At 29.7% G+C, this 19,329-nt stretch overlaps 1 protein-coding gene and 1 pseudogene across 1 annotated transcript in view; both read left to right on the top strand.

Annotated features, from left to right (window-relative positions):
* LOC136971284 (activating molecule in BECN1-regulated autophagy protein 1A-like) overlaps positions 1 to 19,329 on the top strand; it is a 71,797-nt gene that overhangs the window by 33,415 nt on the left and 19,053 nt on the right. The window contains exons 5-10 of the mRNA XM_067265745.1: positions 1,187 to 1,359; positions 2,920 to 3,124; positions 4,066 to 4,203; positions 15,213 to 15,523; positions 18,379 to 18,532; positions 18,712 to 18,805. Coding sequence (XP_067121846.1) covers positions 1,187 to 1,359; positions 2,920 to 3,124; positions 4,066 to 4,203; positions 15,213 to 15,523; positions 18,379 to 18,532; positions 18,712 to 18,805 — 1,075 coding nt within the window. The remainder of the gene's footprint in view (positions 1 to 1,186; positions 1,360 to 2,919; positions 3,125 to 4,065; positions 4,204 to 15,212; positions 15,524 to 18,378; positions 18,533 to 18,711; positions 18,806 to 19,329) is intronic.
* Positions 6,002 to 8,121, top strand: LOC136971293 (uncharacterized; annotated as a pseudogene).

Genomic DNA, 19,329 nt, shown 5'->3' with positions numbered 1-19,329 from the left:
TTGTTAAAATGGAAGTAACCGATGAATACAAAAGACATGTTTTATACTTTTTATTTTTAAGTGGTGAGAATGCTACAAATGCAGCCAAAAAAATAAATACTGTACATAATCAAATTGTAATTAGTGCAAGGACTGCGCAGAAGTGGTTTGAAAGATTTAGAAACAATGATTCTAGTGTGGAGGATAAGGCTTGTACTGGAAGACCCGTTGACTTTGATGATGATGCTCTCTCTGCACTAGTTGAAGCAGAACCATCTTTAACAGTTGATGAAATTGTGAAACGTTTAAATTCATCCCACGGAACTGTTCATAGACACCTACAACAAATCGGAAAAGTTTCAAAGCTAGGAAAATGGATACCACACGAACTGTCAATAGCTAACCGACAACAACGTGTAAACATTTGCACGTCTCTTTTATCCCGTATTGCTTTAGAACCTTTTCTTGGTAGGCTGGTTACTGGAGACGAAAAATGGATCCTCTATAATAATGTGACGAGAAAAAGACAATGGATGGATCGCGACAAGCAGCCAAAACTCGACTGCAAAAGGTGGGTTGCATCCAAAAAAAATTCTTTTGTCTGTTTGGTGAGATATGTCAGGTGTAATTCACTTTGAGCTGTTAGAACCTAATCAAACAATTACAGTTCAAATGTATTGTGAGCAATTAGAGCGTTTAAATGAAAAATTGAAAAAAAATCGACTGTCGTTAGTGAACAGAAAGCAGGTTCTCTTGCAGCGTAACAATGCCAGACCACACGCTGCAAAAATAACTGTACAGAAACTTGAAAGCTACAACTGGGAAATTTTACCTCATCCACCATATTCGCCAGATATTGCTCCCAGTGATTATCATCTTTTTCGCAGTTTGCAGAATTTTTTAAAAGGGAAAACTTTTGAGGATGAGAACAATGTAAAAAAGGCTATTTCTGAATATTTTGATTCAAAACCGAAATCATTTTACGAAGACGGGATTAAAAAGCTACCATCAAGATAGCAAGAAATTGTACAAAATAATGGTGAATACATTATAGACTGAAATAAAATTTAATTAAAATTTTTTGCTGCTTTTTTTGTAGATAAAAATACGCATGAACTTATGGACTGACCTGATAATTATAATATTTACAATATTTAAATAATATAAATTTATAAGATTTAATTGTATATAAATTTATATTTGTTAGGGAGGAAGCGAAGTTTGGGTTACAGAACACAGTGCAGTTATTACTTCTCTTGCTTTTCACCCATTAGACAAAGTTTTAGTAATTGCTACCTTTAATGAAATTCATTTTTGGGACTGGAGTCATTCCAAACCATTTGCAATATGTAAAACTGCTTCTGATAAAGAAAAAGTAAGGTTAGTAAATTTCAAATAGTTCTAAAATAATCATTTATTATTTTATAACGACGACGATCTAACTTAATATTAAATAAGTCAAATGAAACTTGCATCCGATATTAAGTTATTTTTTAAATTTTTAATGGGCATTTTCAAAGTTTTATTAGCTTTAGCTTTGAGTCATTCTTTCTTTGAAGAAAGAAAAGCTAATTAAAATAACACATTCTAAACATTCAAAACTCAGAACAATATTATTAACGTTATATTGATTTGGAAAAATTGTTTTGAAACACGTCATTTTTAAAAAAGGAGAAAAATCTGTGCTGAAGCTTATCAAGTTTTGAAAACATTTACTTGACTTCCATAAGTTATTTATAAGTTTATTTTGATATATATAAGATAACAAGTTACTGAGATGATTATTATTATTTGAGCATGTAAAAGAAGAGAATAATTCCATTAAATCCCATCAAGTCATATAAAAGTATAACATATATTTGAGAAAATTGTAAATTAGTGTGTATTTCAGAAATTGATGAAAATTTTAGTATAAAAATTTGTAAATTGTTACACAAGATTATTTTAAATTTGTATATTTTTACAGCTGTGTCTAATTGAAACTAGACAAAAAAAAAATAGCTAAAATTAAGATGTATTTCTAAAAGAATGTGGCACATAAATATATTTTTTTAAAGGAATACAAACATTAATGTGACTTTTCATATTTTTTCAAATAAATATTTTTGATAATACAAATTATTGTTGTTTCTTAGATTATAATTAAACTCATTCACGAGAAATGAAGTTAATAAAGCTTAATATTCATAATTTTAATTATGAATATTAATTTGCTAGTTAATGAAAAAACTGTTTTGTTAAAGAGATATCTATCACAGATTAAGATCATATTCAAGTTTTTAGAGAATATTGTGTATCACATAAGATTGAATTTAAGATAACTTATTTCTTGTATTTTTAAATAGTTTTATAAAAAATTTTATATCATTTCTACAGTAATTTTGTTTATTAGATTAGATTACAATGGATTGAAAAGTCTGCTTTTTTAATATAATTTAATCAAAATAACTCATGATATGTATTGACAAACTTTCACCTTTTGTTAATTCAGTTGATTTTCACTTTATCAACCAAAATTAAAACTAATTATTAAAAATTATATAGTGAGAAAAATTTTGAAAATTACAAACATTGGTTTTTCTTGAGATTTTAGTTATTCATCACACGATTGATTCAAATATCGATTGCATGATGAATAACTGAAATTTTAAGAATAATCAATGTTTGTAATATTGTTCAATAAGACCATACATTATACATAAATTTTCAATACAAATATTTAATGCCTATTCTCACTGTTTTAAACAGTTTAAAGTCTTGTAATTTTGTCACTAGAATTAATCTAGCATTCTTTGTTATACTATAATATATAAAAGTGCATTTGGAATTAAATTTTTAATTTTTCATAAACTTATAAAAAACTCATAAAACTTTGTTATCTGGAATCATTAGTTTATTTTTATGTAAAAGTCTCCTAACAAATAGTTTTTTTAATTAAAGATTTGTAAAATTTGATCCTTTGGGGAATAAACTCATCACCGGAATATCCAATTTACCAACTGATCCTTTTCGTAATCGTGCATTTGATTCTGTGGGTGGTCAGGAAGTTTCTTGTTTACCTGCTACACGTGGTATCCTTTCACAACGTCGTAATATTTTGTCTCGTCTGATGTCTATGTATCGTCATCTAGAAGGTTTGGAGGAGGTATGTATGATTCGTAAATATTTTTGATATAGATACTGTAATTTATTTATTTGTTATAAAAGATTTAATATAAATTATAAACTGCTTATGATCTTGTGTAAATAACTTAATGTATATTTTATTAATAAAAGGTTCTATGCTATTAAGTATTGAAAGAACCTTTTCAAATAATCAAAAATTCACATGTATACACATTCTAGAAACCAATATTAATTATGGAATGTGAAAAAATATATAAAAGGAGGTTGTATATTTACAGTCAACTCCACATAAGTCGACACCCGGATAACTTGACACCATAGGTTAATTAGTTAGTTTTCTGTGGTCCCAGCCGACTTACGTAGGCAATAATGTTATTAATGTTAAAAAACTTGGTTTACTCGACATTGTTTAACTCGTCACCACTGGATAAATCAACGTACTTTTCCTGTTTCACACTTTTTAGACATCTCATAAGTTGACTCCCCTCCTGAAAAAATGAGTTCACACCGTACAATAAGCTGTGTGGTGTGAACTCATTTTTCAGGGGGGAATCGACTTATCAGAATTCTAAAAAGTGTGAAGCAGAAAAAGTATGTTGATTTATCCAGTGGTGACGAGTTAAACGATATCGAGTAAACCGAGTTTTTTAAGGTTAATAACATTAATGCCTGTGTAAGTCAGCCGGGACCACAAAAAACTGACTATGTAACCGACAAGTGTCAAGTTATCTGGCTGTCGACTTATGCAGAGTTGACTGTATTTTTTAAGGTGAACTCTGGGTTGTGTGCCAGAAAAAAAGTAATTAATGGGTCAGCTTTGGCACACACATCAAGAATTACTTACTCCTAATCCAGAGTGTATACTATTTTTAATTAAAAATAATTAGTAAAAATATTAAATTATTGCAATTAATATTCATAATTTTATAAAATGTATAAAATTAATTTTCTGTTTCTTAGATATCTCATTTACAAGAAAATAGAACATTTGCATTTTCACCAATTCACGAAGATGCATTAAATCAAGCCAGGGATTATGTTCAAGAAATTACTGCTCAGAACCAACAAGCAGCAAATGCTACACACAATTCAGAACAGGTAAATTTAGTAAGAAAATATATAATGAAGAATGGTAAAAATCAATAAATAATTTTTCTTTTTATTTTGTTAATTAATTTTGTTATTAATCTAAAATAGTTGTAATTTCAAAGTAAGTCATAAGATGGTTTTTTAAAAAATTCTTAAGTTGACATCAGTTTGTATATATTTCAATCTCTATGTCCTAAATTATCATTGTGTTTTCAGTTAATTTAAATAATAATAATTTGCTTCATTGTTTAATATTAGTTTTAGTCTTTAAAGCTTGCCATATATCAATTTTTTAAAATACATTTTCACACTTTTCATACATTTCTGAAAAGACCTGTCACTCCTGTTTTGCAGCGTCAACAATAAGTCAAAAATATATGCTCAAAATATAAAACATTGACATATTACTAATATAAAAGCTATTATTGTGTGTGTGTATGTGTGAATTCCTTATAACTCCTGCAATTTTTGTCCAATTCAGAAAAAATTTTGGTTATATTTGTTTATGATCTGATGGAAAGTATAGGCTACTTATTTTGCAGAAATATTAGTTATAGAATAGAATTTTATCAATTTTGGATTGGTGAACGCACTTACATTGCAGTGACATCAGTGAGCATGTAATGTTCATACTTGACGAGGAAATTTTCCTTAAGTTGAATTTTTAAATATTTTGGTAAATGGCATATTTTAAACATACTTTATAAAGTTTAAATTTAAACTGTAAAAAAGATAGCCTCATCGTGTCACTTCTATAACAAATTTTTAAAAAATCTTTCCGTAGTGATCACGTGATGATGTATTATCCAATGAGAAGTAACAATCTAACGAGCCCATTATTTAGAAAGTGTTATCAATCATCTAACTAATGTACATACAAGTTATCTTTGTTTTATCAACATGGAATTAAGAAATGGCTTTATCAAAGGCTGCAGAAACAGCATCACAATGTCAATCATCAAAACAATACTAAAATATCTATTATTAAAGGAAGATGGCAAGGAAATCCTTTACTTTAAAAGGCAATAGTGTTTACTCAGAATTTAGTGTATAAAGAAATTTTATTACGATTTTAATATAAAGGCCTAAATCTGTTTATGTATATGTAAGTGAATTCTCTGTAACTCCTACTTTTTTTGTCCACTCCAGGTGAAATTCTGTTTTGTTGCTCTTTATGTTACAACAGATAGTATAAACTACTTAATTTGTGGAAATATTAACAACTCTTCTCTGAAATCTCTACTCCTCTCAATTCTTCAATTTGTACTTTTCATAAAAAGGATTTTGTCATGCTTGACAGGAATTTTTAGTTATATATAATTTTATTTTAGAAATAGTGTAATTAAAAAAGATAGTGTAGATTCTAACGTATAAGGGGCTGTCCATAAATTACGATTTTGGCCATTCTAGAAAATATGGCAGTCTAGAAAATATTAGTTTCCTACACCCTGTGAAGGAAACTAATATTTTCTTTGATCCCTCTCCCCTTCCCTATCTTATGTAATATTTAGGCATAATTTTACTGAAAGATTTTAACAAAAATCATCACCCTGTAAACAAGGTTATCCCCAGGGTACATTTGGTGCCATCTGCTTCCTCTATGGATAACCATGCAGACATTAATACCAACACAGATGGGTTCAAAAGCCCCTTCATGTCTGCTCAAGTATCTGCATCTTCTTCCAAACTGACATATTTTGTGCAAAATATGTTAGAAGGTACAGATACCCCCACATATCAAGCTGAAGAAGACACTGTCTACCAAGCTGTTCAGTGGGCCACTTCATTACCAAACAAACCTCTGTTTATCAACATTTACAGTGATTCTCAGTCTGTCCTAAAAGCTCTATTAAATCCCAATTGCAATAGCAATAAAATAACATATATCCAGCACCACATTAAAAATCTTGTAAATAAGATAACTTTTATATTTGTTCCTGGCCATACTGGCATACTAGGAAATGAAAAAGCCGACTTTGAGGCTAAATCAGCTGCAAAGGACACTGACTGGACTACACTCACATCCCTCTCTCACGTAGCAGCCTTAAGGAGGATGCACACATGCGGCACGGCAAGGAAAAGCGGTGACGCAAACGCGTCTTCGCCGCGCGGCAACACGACCACACAAGCGGCAAACACCGATCTCTCTACATTTCGGCGCACGCGCAAAATATTCAAGATGGCGAGTGATTCGAATGCTGCTGCTCTTCTCATGTTTACGAATTTCGTTTTGTATACATCACTTTATATCTCTAGAAGACGTCGTCAAAGAAGATTTGACCGGAGATTTTGGATAAGAGACATTTTTTTAGATCGAGAGAGAACTGGTGTACAAAATACACTTATTCCTTGATTGAGATCTTTGGACAGAGAATACTACTTCGAGTAAGATTAGTTTGTTTTGTCTTTTCAATTAAATTATATATGATTGCTTGTGTTAAATTTATTATTTTATTATAGTTTCCTCAGGATGTCTTCCGAAAAATTCGACGAGTTATTAAATAAACTTGGACCGAAAATTAGTAAATAGAATACGAGGTGGAGAGACGCTATACCTGCGAGTGATAGACTAGCTGTGACATTGAGGTAAATTTAACAAATAAAATGGCATTTAATGTTGAATATAAAAATATTTATGTATAAGTTAGTAAATTAATATTATTTTTGTGGTGTTAGTTGAGACACTATAAATTTTAATTGCAATATTATAATGTTATATATACAACATTATGTTTCTTCCATTTCAAACATCTTTGAAATGGAAGAAACATTTTCTATGTTTTTTATTTATACATGACTAATCTAAAAATATATTTCACATATTTGTGTTTATTGTAAATGCTTATTTTTAGCTATCATTTTTATATACTGTTTGTTTACATGATAGAGAACTTAGTAATATTTTTAAACTTAATTTATTACAGATATTTGGCATCAGGAGAAACTTTTCGGAGCTCTTCCTATTCCTTTCGAATGGGAAGATCGACCATTGGGAAAATTGTTAAAGAAACATGTATGTGTATTTGGGAGGAATTAGCTGAAGATTTTGTACATTTTCCCACATTGCCAGAAGAATGGCTAAATATTGCTTCTGGTTTTGAGCAAAGATGGCAATTTCCCCATTGCTTAGGTGCAATTGATGGGAAACATGTCATTATAGAATGCCCATTCAACACAGGAAGCTTAAACTTTAATTATAAAAATAGCTTCAGTAAAGTTTTGCTAGCAGCCTGTGATGCACACTATCGTTTTATCTTTGTGGACATTGGAAGTTATGGTAGTGAGAGTGATGGGGGAATTTTTTCTAGGTCGAGATTAGGCCAAGGTTTGTGCCAAAATAGATTTAATTTACCAGAGCCTAGGAAATTATCAAATGAATTTAAACTTCCTTACTTTTTTGTGGGTGATGAAGCCTTTCCATTAACAACATACTTGATGCGGCCTTACCTACGAAAAAGAAAAAATTTAATGTGGAAAGAGAAAATTTTTAATTACCATCTTTCAAGAGCCAGGCGAGTAATTGAAAATTCGTTTGGAATTTTAAGTAGTAGATGGAGGATTTATAGAAGACCGCTTAAATTAAGTGAGGAGAATATAGACAATGCTATAAAAGCAACAATATGCTTGCATAATTTTTTGCTGACAGGACAATCCAGAAACGAATATTGTCCTGTTGGATTAACAGATATAGAAGATTGGCAAGGTAGAGTTGTATCGGGCCAATGGAGAACTGACAATGAAGGAAGTAATAGGCTTGGCAAGATCAATAGACTTGGTGCAAACCATTACTCTCAAAATTCAAACAGCATTAGAAAATATTTAACAGAATATTTTGTGAGTGATGGAGCACTTCCCTGGCAAAATACTGCCATAAATTAAATGTTTACTGTTATAAAATGTATATTAATCTTAAATAAAATTTTTAATGATATATGAAAAAATGAGTTAAGTTTTTGAATATTGTACATTTTGATTTTCATATAAGATATTTGCTATATATAATTTATAAGATGTTATCTGTAATAATAATTATGTATAGATGCCATTAATTACTTTATAAATAAAATTTGACTGATAACATAAGAACATTTTTAACTCTAATAACTTGATGCGATCATAGCTGTTAACTAAATTTATTGTTTTTGTTGGTTTCTGAGCTTTCACCAGTTTCTTTTCTCTTGGATCATATATTTAATGCTATTGTAGTTTTGTAACTGAATCAAATTGCAAAAAATCAATGCTCGGATAATATTTGGATAATCAATGCTCTACTGAAATTTCACATCTGTAGAAAGATTACTTGTCTAAATGATATGATATAGACTGTATACAAAGCTATATATATTTTATCAACCGTTGTTATTCTATTGAAAAACACAACAACAAAGTGAACTTAGAAAACATGCTTTTTATTTAAAACTATTGTAAAAATTCCATTTCCTCTTCAAAAATAAGATTTTCAATTCTATGCATTACTAAAAGCATTCTTTTTCTTTCAAATTTTCTCAGTCTTAGACCAATATTATTTATGAAGTAAAACACCTCATCACGGCTATTGTCACTCTCTTCTAAATATTTTTTTATGCCACCCGATGTTTCTTTTATGATGTCTACAAGATCATCATCATCTTCATTTCTTTTCCTTTTCCTAAATTATGAAATAAAAATAAACATTTTAGAGAACATTTCAAATATTTATTAAAAAATTAAAATTATGAGACAGAATATATATATATTTAACCTTTGAGAGGACTGAAATGTGCTATGTACAAATGGTTGGGGTGATACACTTGTACTAGTGCTTGCCCCTGTCAATTCAGGCATGCTATAAAAGTATTAAATATATGTAATTTATTAATATTTAGAGACATAGTGAAATAACACTTCGATTCAGTTTGTAATCTTTACAATTTATATATAATATAAAAATACCTATTCTGTGTGAGAAATTCTGGCAACTGATGGTTGTATCTTCACACTCAAAATCAGAATTCTAAAATAAAAGTTAGAAAAATTATATACACATGAAATAGTTTTCAATCAGATAATAGTAAACTGAAAATTGTATGAAGTGAGATATTGCACATAAATTTATTATTTTTATAGCTACAATTATATGTAAACATTTGATCACTGCATCTTATTCTATATCATTCTGATGTGTACAATTTATAAGAATCATATGAAGATTTATACAATTTATAAGAACATTGTCTCCAAGTTGTTGGAATTGTCTTTGTACTATTGAGAAAAAGAATTGCTATATCATTTTATCAGCAACTTAACCTAAAGTTAGAAATCTCAGTATTTTTTTTATAATTTAGCTTTTATGTGGACAAAAGACACTAAAGTTAAAATACATACACTCAAACCTGTTTTTGTGTGGTCTTTTTTTGTGCGATTTTTTATATGTGCAATGTGTTTTGTGCAATTATTTTTGTGCAGTATACCAATTTGATTGAAATTCATATACCACGCACAAAAAATCACACAAAACAAATCGCACAAATAAAAAATCGCACGAAAATAGACCGCACAAAAACAGGTTTGAGTGTATATTATTCATAATACATTACCACGAATTCAGATTCTGATTGAGGCATATCTGGTATGTTCGTGCACGTGCTACAAGATAAGATAAATTTAGTTTTAATGAAAACAAAATATGTTAAAATAGTGTTTAACTTGTTAATACTTTCTTACTTTAAGTGTTCATTTCTTAAACTGCCTCTTAACATATTGTTTAATATGTCGAAATACTTCCAATTAGTTTTATAAATTTCGGAAGTAGCTGCACCACTTCTTTTCGATTTATCAATGTTGTTTTTTAATTTCATATACCGGTCTTTTAAGTTTTTCCATTTTTTAATGGATTCTTCAGCTAAAAAAATATAACATTGTAAAAAAGTATATATAAAAGTTTCTATTAAAAATTTTAGGTACAGTACTTACCCGAAACGTTAAAAGCAGCTCCTATAGCCGTCCAATAAGTATGTTTAAAGGAAACATCTTTAAACTCTTTTCTACTTTTATCGTATAAAAAAGGATAACTTTCGATCATTCGAATAAAAGCTTCCGTGTCGAATGCCATATTTATATTCTCTGTTTCTATTTTTCACAATGTATGGTATTGAACTATCCGCCATTAAAACACTACGTGTTCTCTCGTGATTCAATTTTCTCACGTGACTGCCAGACGAAATGTTATTGGCTGATAGAAACGCGTCTTGGCGGCGGCTGCCGCGAAAGATAGAATTCGACCAACTTTCGCGGCACGAGAAAAGCGGCACGAAATAGACCTCTGCGGCGAGAAAAAGTGACGTCATTCTGCCGCTTTTCCTTGCCACGCCGCATGTGTGCATCCGGCTTTAAAAATTATATTCATGACAACATTATGCAAAAGTGGAGTCAACAATGGTTGAGCAGAAAAACTGGTAGAATAACAAGACTTTATTTTCCTAGTGTTGAATGCAGGTTCTCATCACCATTTAGAGATTTAACGTTTGCTACTGCTCAACTTCTTACTGAGCATGGTAATTTTAGAAGCTACCTGGCGATGTATAACTGGGCAGAAACTGCCTCTTGCTTTTACTCTACAGAAAACCTAGACATCGTCAACCATATGATCTATCATTGTCCAATTTACGATGAAGATAGACTTATTCTGAAATTAGAAATTTTTACGCTTGGTTTCAAGTGGCCATATCACTCGATAAGCTTGTTCAGAAACCACTGGTTGATGCGTTTTACAATTATGTTAAAAAAATATGGAAAATAAGACTATTTATAATTTATAATTTCTAGTTTTACATTTATTTTTCACTAAAAACTGAATACTATGTTTACTTTGTATCACGTATTTTGGTTTATGTATTCATAGTGTTATACACCCATAGGAGTGGTGCACTTATTCTAATAAAAACAAAAAAGCGAGAGACAAACCACCACACGGTCTTTCTCCCATAATAAAAAATGTGTTTGCTAGTGTTATTATTCTACCATGTCATACTTGATGGCGTTAGTACAACAAGCATTCTTAATAGAAACTGCCAAATTAAAGACAAATTCAAAACTTCACCATGCAACGAGATCAAAAAATAAGAATATTACGTAAGATGAGATCTATTACCCCCCCCCATCCCTGAGTAAGAAATCGTAAGAAATCCTTGACCCCCACCCACCCCAAAATACCTTCGGTAATTTATGGACGGCCCCTAATACCAAATTTAAGTTTTTGTAAACTGTGATTATATCTGAATGTCAATAATAATCACCATGGTATAGATGCATTATAATGTTATACAGTAGAGCGTCGATAAGTGGAACGTCGGTAAGTGGAATGGCCGGAAAGTGGAACGATTTTCAGTCGGACTGTGTCGTGCTGAATCGAATGTTTTTGATACTAAATTTACTTCTAAAGTATAATTTTCATGTTTTTTATATTCTTTAATATATTTATTTTGTTTGTACAAAATGAAGAAATAATTTTTAACGATACGATAGCCTCGATGATTATTATAAAAATTTTCGTTAGGCTTAAAATTGACGAAAATTCAACGCGAAGCGACACGCAACGGAGAAAAATTCAACAGGAAGCGATACGCAACGGAGAAAAATTTGAACATCGGACAGGTTAATGTATTTTTTCGTACAAAGTCGGAAACTGGAACAAATCACTAACTGGAAGGACCCCAGTCCCCAATTGGTTCCACTTATCGACGCTCTACTGTAATATGTCTTATGTTTATGGCAAAAACTAATTTTAAAATAAAAGGAATTATTTATTGAAATTCTGTTAATATAAATTCAAACTTTACATTGGATATACAGTAGAAGTTTCTTAGTCTGGCACCCAGCAATACAGAAACCAGAAAAGTAGCCTATAATACAGAATTGCCTCATGATGATTACTTTCCTGGCTCTGTTATATATAACAGAGGAAGTATGGTGATTGGTCAAAAAATTATCCCCCTCAAGATTATATTTTTGGACTTGAGACTTAAACATTGAGAAGTGCAAAAAAATTCAGGAGGTTTTTCTGTATATATGGATGTGTGGGGAGGCACAATTGCGCTTTTTGTTGAAATTTTTTGAGATTTTGCAGTGAGGTTTGTAGAGCTGATAATTATGGATAAAAGATGTTCAGATGCATAGATGGCTAAGGTGTGTGCATAATGTTCTGAGAATCCGGGTGAGAACCTTGGGAATTTTTCAGGATGATTTGACCTAGATGTGAGTTTAGCCAGGGTGTAGGAATATGGAAATTGTTCGCTACACCACTTACAGGACGCTGTTCTAAACAGTTACTCTAAATTGTACAGAATGGTTTCCTAGAGTTGTTATGTTTATTTATCAGGAGTCTGCAAAAACCCCTGGAAGATGTTTTTTCCTGACACCAGGTTATCAATCTTCGAACACGGATAACCACGCGTATTTGAATCTATCTCGCGGAATAACGAGTGGGAGGGACGATGGGTAAGTTTGGAAGGTGCTGATGAATTTGAGTCAGAGATGAATCGATTTATAACAATAACAAATATAATTTAATGTAAACGAAATAAAAATGGAATACAAGGGTAAATATAACATAATTACAATTGGATCTTAATCTATCTATTTAACTTATCTATATTAAACTTATGTCTATTCCTATCACACGAGAGAGAGAGTTTACAAAATAATCTATCTATGATCATAATACCTCATTATTGATGAATCTAGATGTTTTCTATAGCACACAAAATATAAGTCTTGATTTTTCCACTTAACAATTAGGCACTTATATAGATTGGGACTCAATTCATAATTAATTTCATGCAGAGCTATTGATGAGCTCCTAATTATTTATTGGAAACTCCTTCCTGCTAACTCCTAAGACAAAAGCGTTAGGCAGAATCCCTATAATTTATTTGGGATCAATCCCCTTACTTGCTTTAGCATCGAAAGCTTTAGGCAAACTCCCTGATTTTGGTGTGAGTTTTGCTATTATTCTTGTACTTTACCCAATCAAAACATCACAATCTTACATCATTTGGGGAATAAACAAAGGGGTAAATCACTTGACGTCAAACAGTTTTGTCATCGATAAGGATCTTAAAAACGGAACTCCATTTCCTTTTACAAAAAGGGGGATGAAATCCTCTCCTTTCTTAATTTACAAATTTAATATATTTATGGTCCTCTTACATCCAAATAAATATAGTATTTTGATTAGAATTTTATTTATCAACAATATGTATAAAAATTAGGACCTTTCAAACATAATTTTAACAGTTGCTATGGAAGGGGGGACAAATGACATCATGCCTTATCTGACGGTTTCTGTCCACACTTCCTTCTTGGTTAAAACACGTTTTGGAAGAAAATATTCCAATAAATATTTAAAGAAGATGAATTTTTAAAATAAATTTAAATATATTAATTTTATCCAAAGCTTAAGCCCCGTCTATCCTCACATAGATATGTCATCTCTCTCTCACTATTCAATTACCTGAACTGCTTTGTTGTGGGCTTCATCAAACCTGTAATTAATATTTAAAAGAGACTTTAGTATCTAATGGGCAAGAAGAATAATTATAAAAAAAATTAATATATAAAGTATTTTTGAAATTCTTGATTGGTTTCGATATTTTGAAAAATTTTCAGTATCTTAATTTCAACTATTGAAAAGTGTAACAAGGCAAATTGGCAAGCATAGCTGAAAGATAGGGAATAAGTTTTATAGTCAAAATGACAAAAAAAAAAAATTGCAGATTTAGAATATATTCTTTTTATAGTAAGAAATGTTTTATCATTTATCTGTTCAGTAATAAAACTTTTACCAATAAATTTGTCTTACAAGTTGTTTCATTTTCAACAAGAGGGAAGGTAAACAAAAAACCATTAATTCAATTATTGTAATTAATGAAATATATTCTAAAATATCCCAAAAAAGTTTGCTGCTTGTATTCTGTTTTAAATCGTTTATGATAAAAGTATAAGTCAATTTTTTTGTACTTGAGAACTAGAGAATATTTTGAAATATTCGTTTTGATTTTTCTGTTGTGTATTGTATATGTAAGCATGTATTTTTCGTATTGAATGTAGGTGGTGATAATCATAATTATTACTACTATTTTTTAACCTTTCCTTAACTGTGCAAAATTTTATAACAGGAGTATGCATTAAGAAGCTGAAAAATTAGATTTTACTTTATCAAAAACAAAAAATAATTTAAAACAAAGTTGCTGTTTACTCATAAAAATATTTCTAAAAGAATTACATATAAAAATTAGTAAATGACATTATTAGAAATTTATATGCCAATTGTTGATTCAAAAGAATTAATCCAAAAATTTAAGAATACAACAAAAAATACATAATTAATACTACTATACTTATAAAACTTTTCAATATATTCTTATTTTGTAAAAATCAAAGCAGTTAACATATTTTGGACCAAGATCACAAGTCATTTTGCATAACCACAAGTGTGGTTATGCAAAATGACTTGTGATCTGTGTGAAGATATAATAAGGATCTCTTGCAATAGCACAAATGACATATGTTTAGGAGCAAGATTCTCAAATCTTGCTCCTAAACATATGAAGTTATAGCTTGTAAATGAGAATAAGAAAATTTCTTGAATGATTAAAACAGTTACATACATTGTTGAAACTGTCTATTGGCATTGTAATCCAGGTAACCATAATTTGTCTGATTTTACTGCTATCATTAAAAAGAGGTATACACACTTTGTAAAATAATTCAGTTTGATATTAATTGAATATATCAAGAGAATGCTATTGTGAGAAGGCACTACGCTGTACTGTAGAATTTGAAGTTATAAATTAAATTACAGATTGTGACTGTCTAACATAACATGAACATTCTCAAAATATAAAAACAATATAATTTTTGACTTTTGTTTGAAATGGCTGAAATGTTTATAAAATTTTAAAATTAATTAATTAATTTTTTAATAATTAATGACGTTCATAATTTAAAATTTTATATAGTAATTAATTATATTTATGTAGGTGCTTTCTATACCTCAAAATGATTCTCAACCAAGTACGTCGGGATATCAAACAGTTAATACTAATACTGTTTCCGATTCTGAAAATCAGACTCAAAATAGAGAATATTCACTTGAGGAAGAAAATCATTCCAGCGATTTTTGGACCGCTTTCCATCGGTTAAGAACTGTGTGTTATCATCTAGAAAGGCACGTGCAACAACAACAGAGAGTCCAAAATTGGGTTGAGTCTGGAGTTATCTCTAATAGTGATATAGTGGCAGCTGGATCAGTGGAAGCGGGAAGAGAAGAAGTTGCTTCAAGATTAGCAAGGTATGACATATACTATATTTTTAACTTTATACTAGAGATATGACCAAGTCTGATCCAGTATTGATGTATTGGCATATTAGAATTGGTTCGTTTTACAAATGAATACCCTGATTTTATTTTTTGATGCACATCCTTCACATTGCTTTATTGGCAGGCATTTCACCATGGTGATGGCCATATTGCACTTAAAAACTAACCTACAGTAAACAAAGCATCCTCTCCACATGTGATTTGCCACTGATGGTCACATGACTTGTGATTGTTGCCACTTTTGGAGGGTGCCAACTTGATAAGGATGCTGCATAGCGATTGGCAGACTAGTGTTCCCAAATGTGGTGATTTATTGCTAGATTTGGCAATATTTTAAGCTATTTGGCAATTTAGCAAAGATTTTTCAATCTAGCTAGTTTTCTATAGTATTATAAATTTATTCAAGGTGTGTTCAAGTTTCTTCCTAAAAATGAGCTGGAGTCAGCCCTAGGAAAACTAGAAAATTACATTATTTAACATATTCTTACTTCAAGACTGTTGTAATTTATATTTTAGGGCTTATCACACACAGTTTACGCATATATCATGCAACCCCCATTATCTCCCCACCTCCTCGACCTCATAAACCCATCCCTACCCTCAAAATTAAGCCTTTTGCCATTTTATATTAGTTAAAAATATAAAAAGTTTTTTCATAAAATATGATAACAGATGGTGCCACCAAATGTTGCTGGGAAAGTTAAGCAACTCGATGCTGGATTTTTTAAATAATTAGGGCATTTACTTTGTATTCATTCATTTAATAGTCAAAAATTTCTTAGAAATTATAAGATTTAGAAGACTAAAATTATCTACGATCATTATTGTACAGTGGAATCTCACTTAACGAGCATAATTCATTCCAGAACCTTACTTGTAATGCGAAACACTGGAAAAAGTGTTAAGCGAAACAATTTTTCCTCATAGAAATTAATGTAAAATACGATAATGCGTTCCATGCTGAAAAATACTCAAATACCGTATTTACTTGCATATAAGACGAGGTTTTCATTCATTTTTCATTGCTTCAAAAACTTAGGTCGTCCCATACACCCGAGTAAAGGATCCTTTGCATTTTTGCAATAATATTTCTAACTGTATCTACTTCATGTTGCCATTATAGCAGAGTGCTATTGAGGTCAAGGTGAATGTCGCTTTTAAAGAGATGATCCAAAATAAGCTGGTCACTTAGCAATGATTATAAATGTAGTTATTTCATATTTGTTAAATTGATATTTTTAATGAATATTTGTACATTCTGAATCGTTAAAAATAAACTTTTTCCTGTCACATGCATTATAATCTTTTGGTTTTGCTACATGGGTATCAGGCACGTGGAAAAGCATTCTTGAAAAGCTGATAGCAGTCATTCAGCAAATACTGCATTTTAAATTCACTTGACAGATCAGAGGACAGTGCTTTGTGGAGTAAGATGAAAAAGAGGAGAATTGTAATGAAGCTTCTGAAGGAGAGTCCGAGTAGACAAAAGATGATAGTGTCAAGAAAACATGATTGTTTGCCTTAATATGTGCATTTGATGATAATTTATTTGTGATTAAATGAAATAAAATTAGAATTGTATTAATAAATCTAATTTTCTTTATTTTGATCTTTAAAGTTGCACCTTGTCTTATATGAGAGATCATCTTATACATGAGTAAATATGGTATTTTATGTATAACGTTTATTCAAAGAAAATTTTACAATATACATTGTTAAGGAGCATGAATAATCATTTTCCTTTCTTCTAGCACAGAATGAACCAACCTGGAATGCAAATTCAATTTGCAGAAAACAAAAAAAAATCACAGATAATAGCATGTGCACAATCTAGGACTTCCCCTCTCTTCATCACTCGTTATGTGAAATGTTGCTCATTAAGCAAGTCATTTTTTAAAAGTTTGATTTGCTTGTTATGTAAGATGCTCATTAAGTGAGGTTCCACTTAATGAGCATCTCACATAACAAGTGAAATAACTACAATTATATGTAGTTATTTTCTGCATATAATTTTATATTAAATTACAGCTTTATTTTGTGGGTATGTATCACGTTTCTTTATTTGATTTTGGAATATGAAATGATGTAAATTTTATAATAATTTTAAAAAGTTATTCTTAATTGCCATATGATTTAGCTGGTTATTCATTGTTTGAAATTATCATAGTACTGTATTTGTATTTTAAAATGAGAAGATTTTTGAATGGGTGATCAGAATTTAAATTTAAGGATCAAATAGCAATGTTAAACTATATTAGAGTGTACAGTTCATTACGATCAATTATTTTAAAGTAGTCAATTAAATCTATTACAAATATAATTCAAGAAACAAAACAAAATTCCAATTTTAATAATCTTGTTCATTTATCTTTATTTCATACAGTTGTGTGTTGAATAAAGAAAATTTTACGAACTCTTAACAATGATAAGTCACATTTTTAAAATAATTAGTCTTTGAACAGAACGAGAAAATGCATATTGAATAGTACACTGATCTCTGAATATTAAAGACAAATTTTAGAAAGTTAATTATTAAAAGGAACGATCTATGTCTTTCTTACATCATGGTCAATTCCATTACGGATTGGGCCCATCCATAATGGGCATAATTATGACAGACTTTCAATGTGCTGGTGTTTTGATTAATTGGTTGTTGAAATTATTAACCATTAAGAGTTGTGCATGTGTACAAACATACATAATGTTTGTGCAAGTGCGGCACAACTCTTAATGACTTACAAACGACACACACACACAAAATTTTATCGGTTTTATCTTAAATAATAAATATTATACTATTATTAAGGTTAAAGTTTTTAAATTAGGTTTTCTACTGAAGAAGGAAGGATTAATTATTGGGAAGAAACCCAAGATGTGTCGATTTCTTTAGTCAGTCTTTTGACTAGATTGCAGTATTCTTTACAGAATTTAAATAATGCAGCTTTTACAAATTCTTTTGCACAAGAACAAATTCAGCAGGTAACTTACATTTATTCTGAATTATACTTTCCTTTTCTATATTTTCACTTTTTTTTTTATAGTTACATTAATACAACACTGATTTATTTTAAAAATTTTTTAAATTTTGAAATTTATCACAAAATAAATGTAATGATATTTTTATTATATATGTTATTTTCTCTGAAAAAAATTTTAAGGTTCATGTTAGAATATCAGAAATCTTAGAAAGGTTAACAAATGTGAGTGGATATAGAGCACGATTAACAAATCTAAGAGACCAAATTTATGAAGGTATGAATAATTTTGATGTTTTTAGAGAATATAATTGATTTCTATTTTCTATAATTGCATTTATTTAATTGTTTCATCACATATGTAACCAATTTAAACTAATAATAATAAATATTAAATAAATTTAAAGATAAGCATTTTCTGTTTTTACCTATGTTACGTAGGTAAAAACAAAAAATGATTATTTAACAAAAAAATGGTCACTATGGGTTCATTTATAAGAAATTTTGAATTATTTTTCTTTATAAAAGTTAGTTGTTACAAAGGAACTTACTTTAAACATTACATAATTATCTGGCTTGTTATGTTTTATAAATGTTACAGAATTCCTAAGGCAGTTTACCCAATAAAATTTTGCATAAATAAAAACACTAATCAAAATGTCTAATATATTTGTTTTATTTAAAAACTAATAATTTATACATATAAATATACATTTTCTATGCCATCGTTTTTTTAAAAATAAAAAGACACTGTTGAAATGAAATGACCGCTACAAAATGCTTCATTAAACCTTATCAAAA

The sequence above is a fragment of the Centruroides vittatus genome, unplaced genomic scaffold (assembly GCF_030686945.1).
Source record: "Centruroides vittatus isolate TY-2023 unplaced genomic scaffold, ASM3068694v2 contig_2433, whole genome shotgun sequence".
Taxonomy (NCBI): domain Eukaryota; kingdom Metazoa; phylum Arthropoda; class Arachnida; order Scorpiones; family Buthidae; genus Centruroides; species Centruroides vittatus.
The sequence above is the reverse complement of the archived record's forward strand: the minus strand, read 5'-3'. Positions and strand labels throughout refer to the sequence as shown.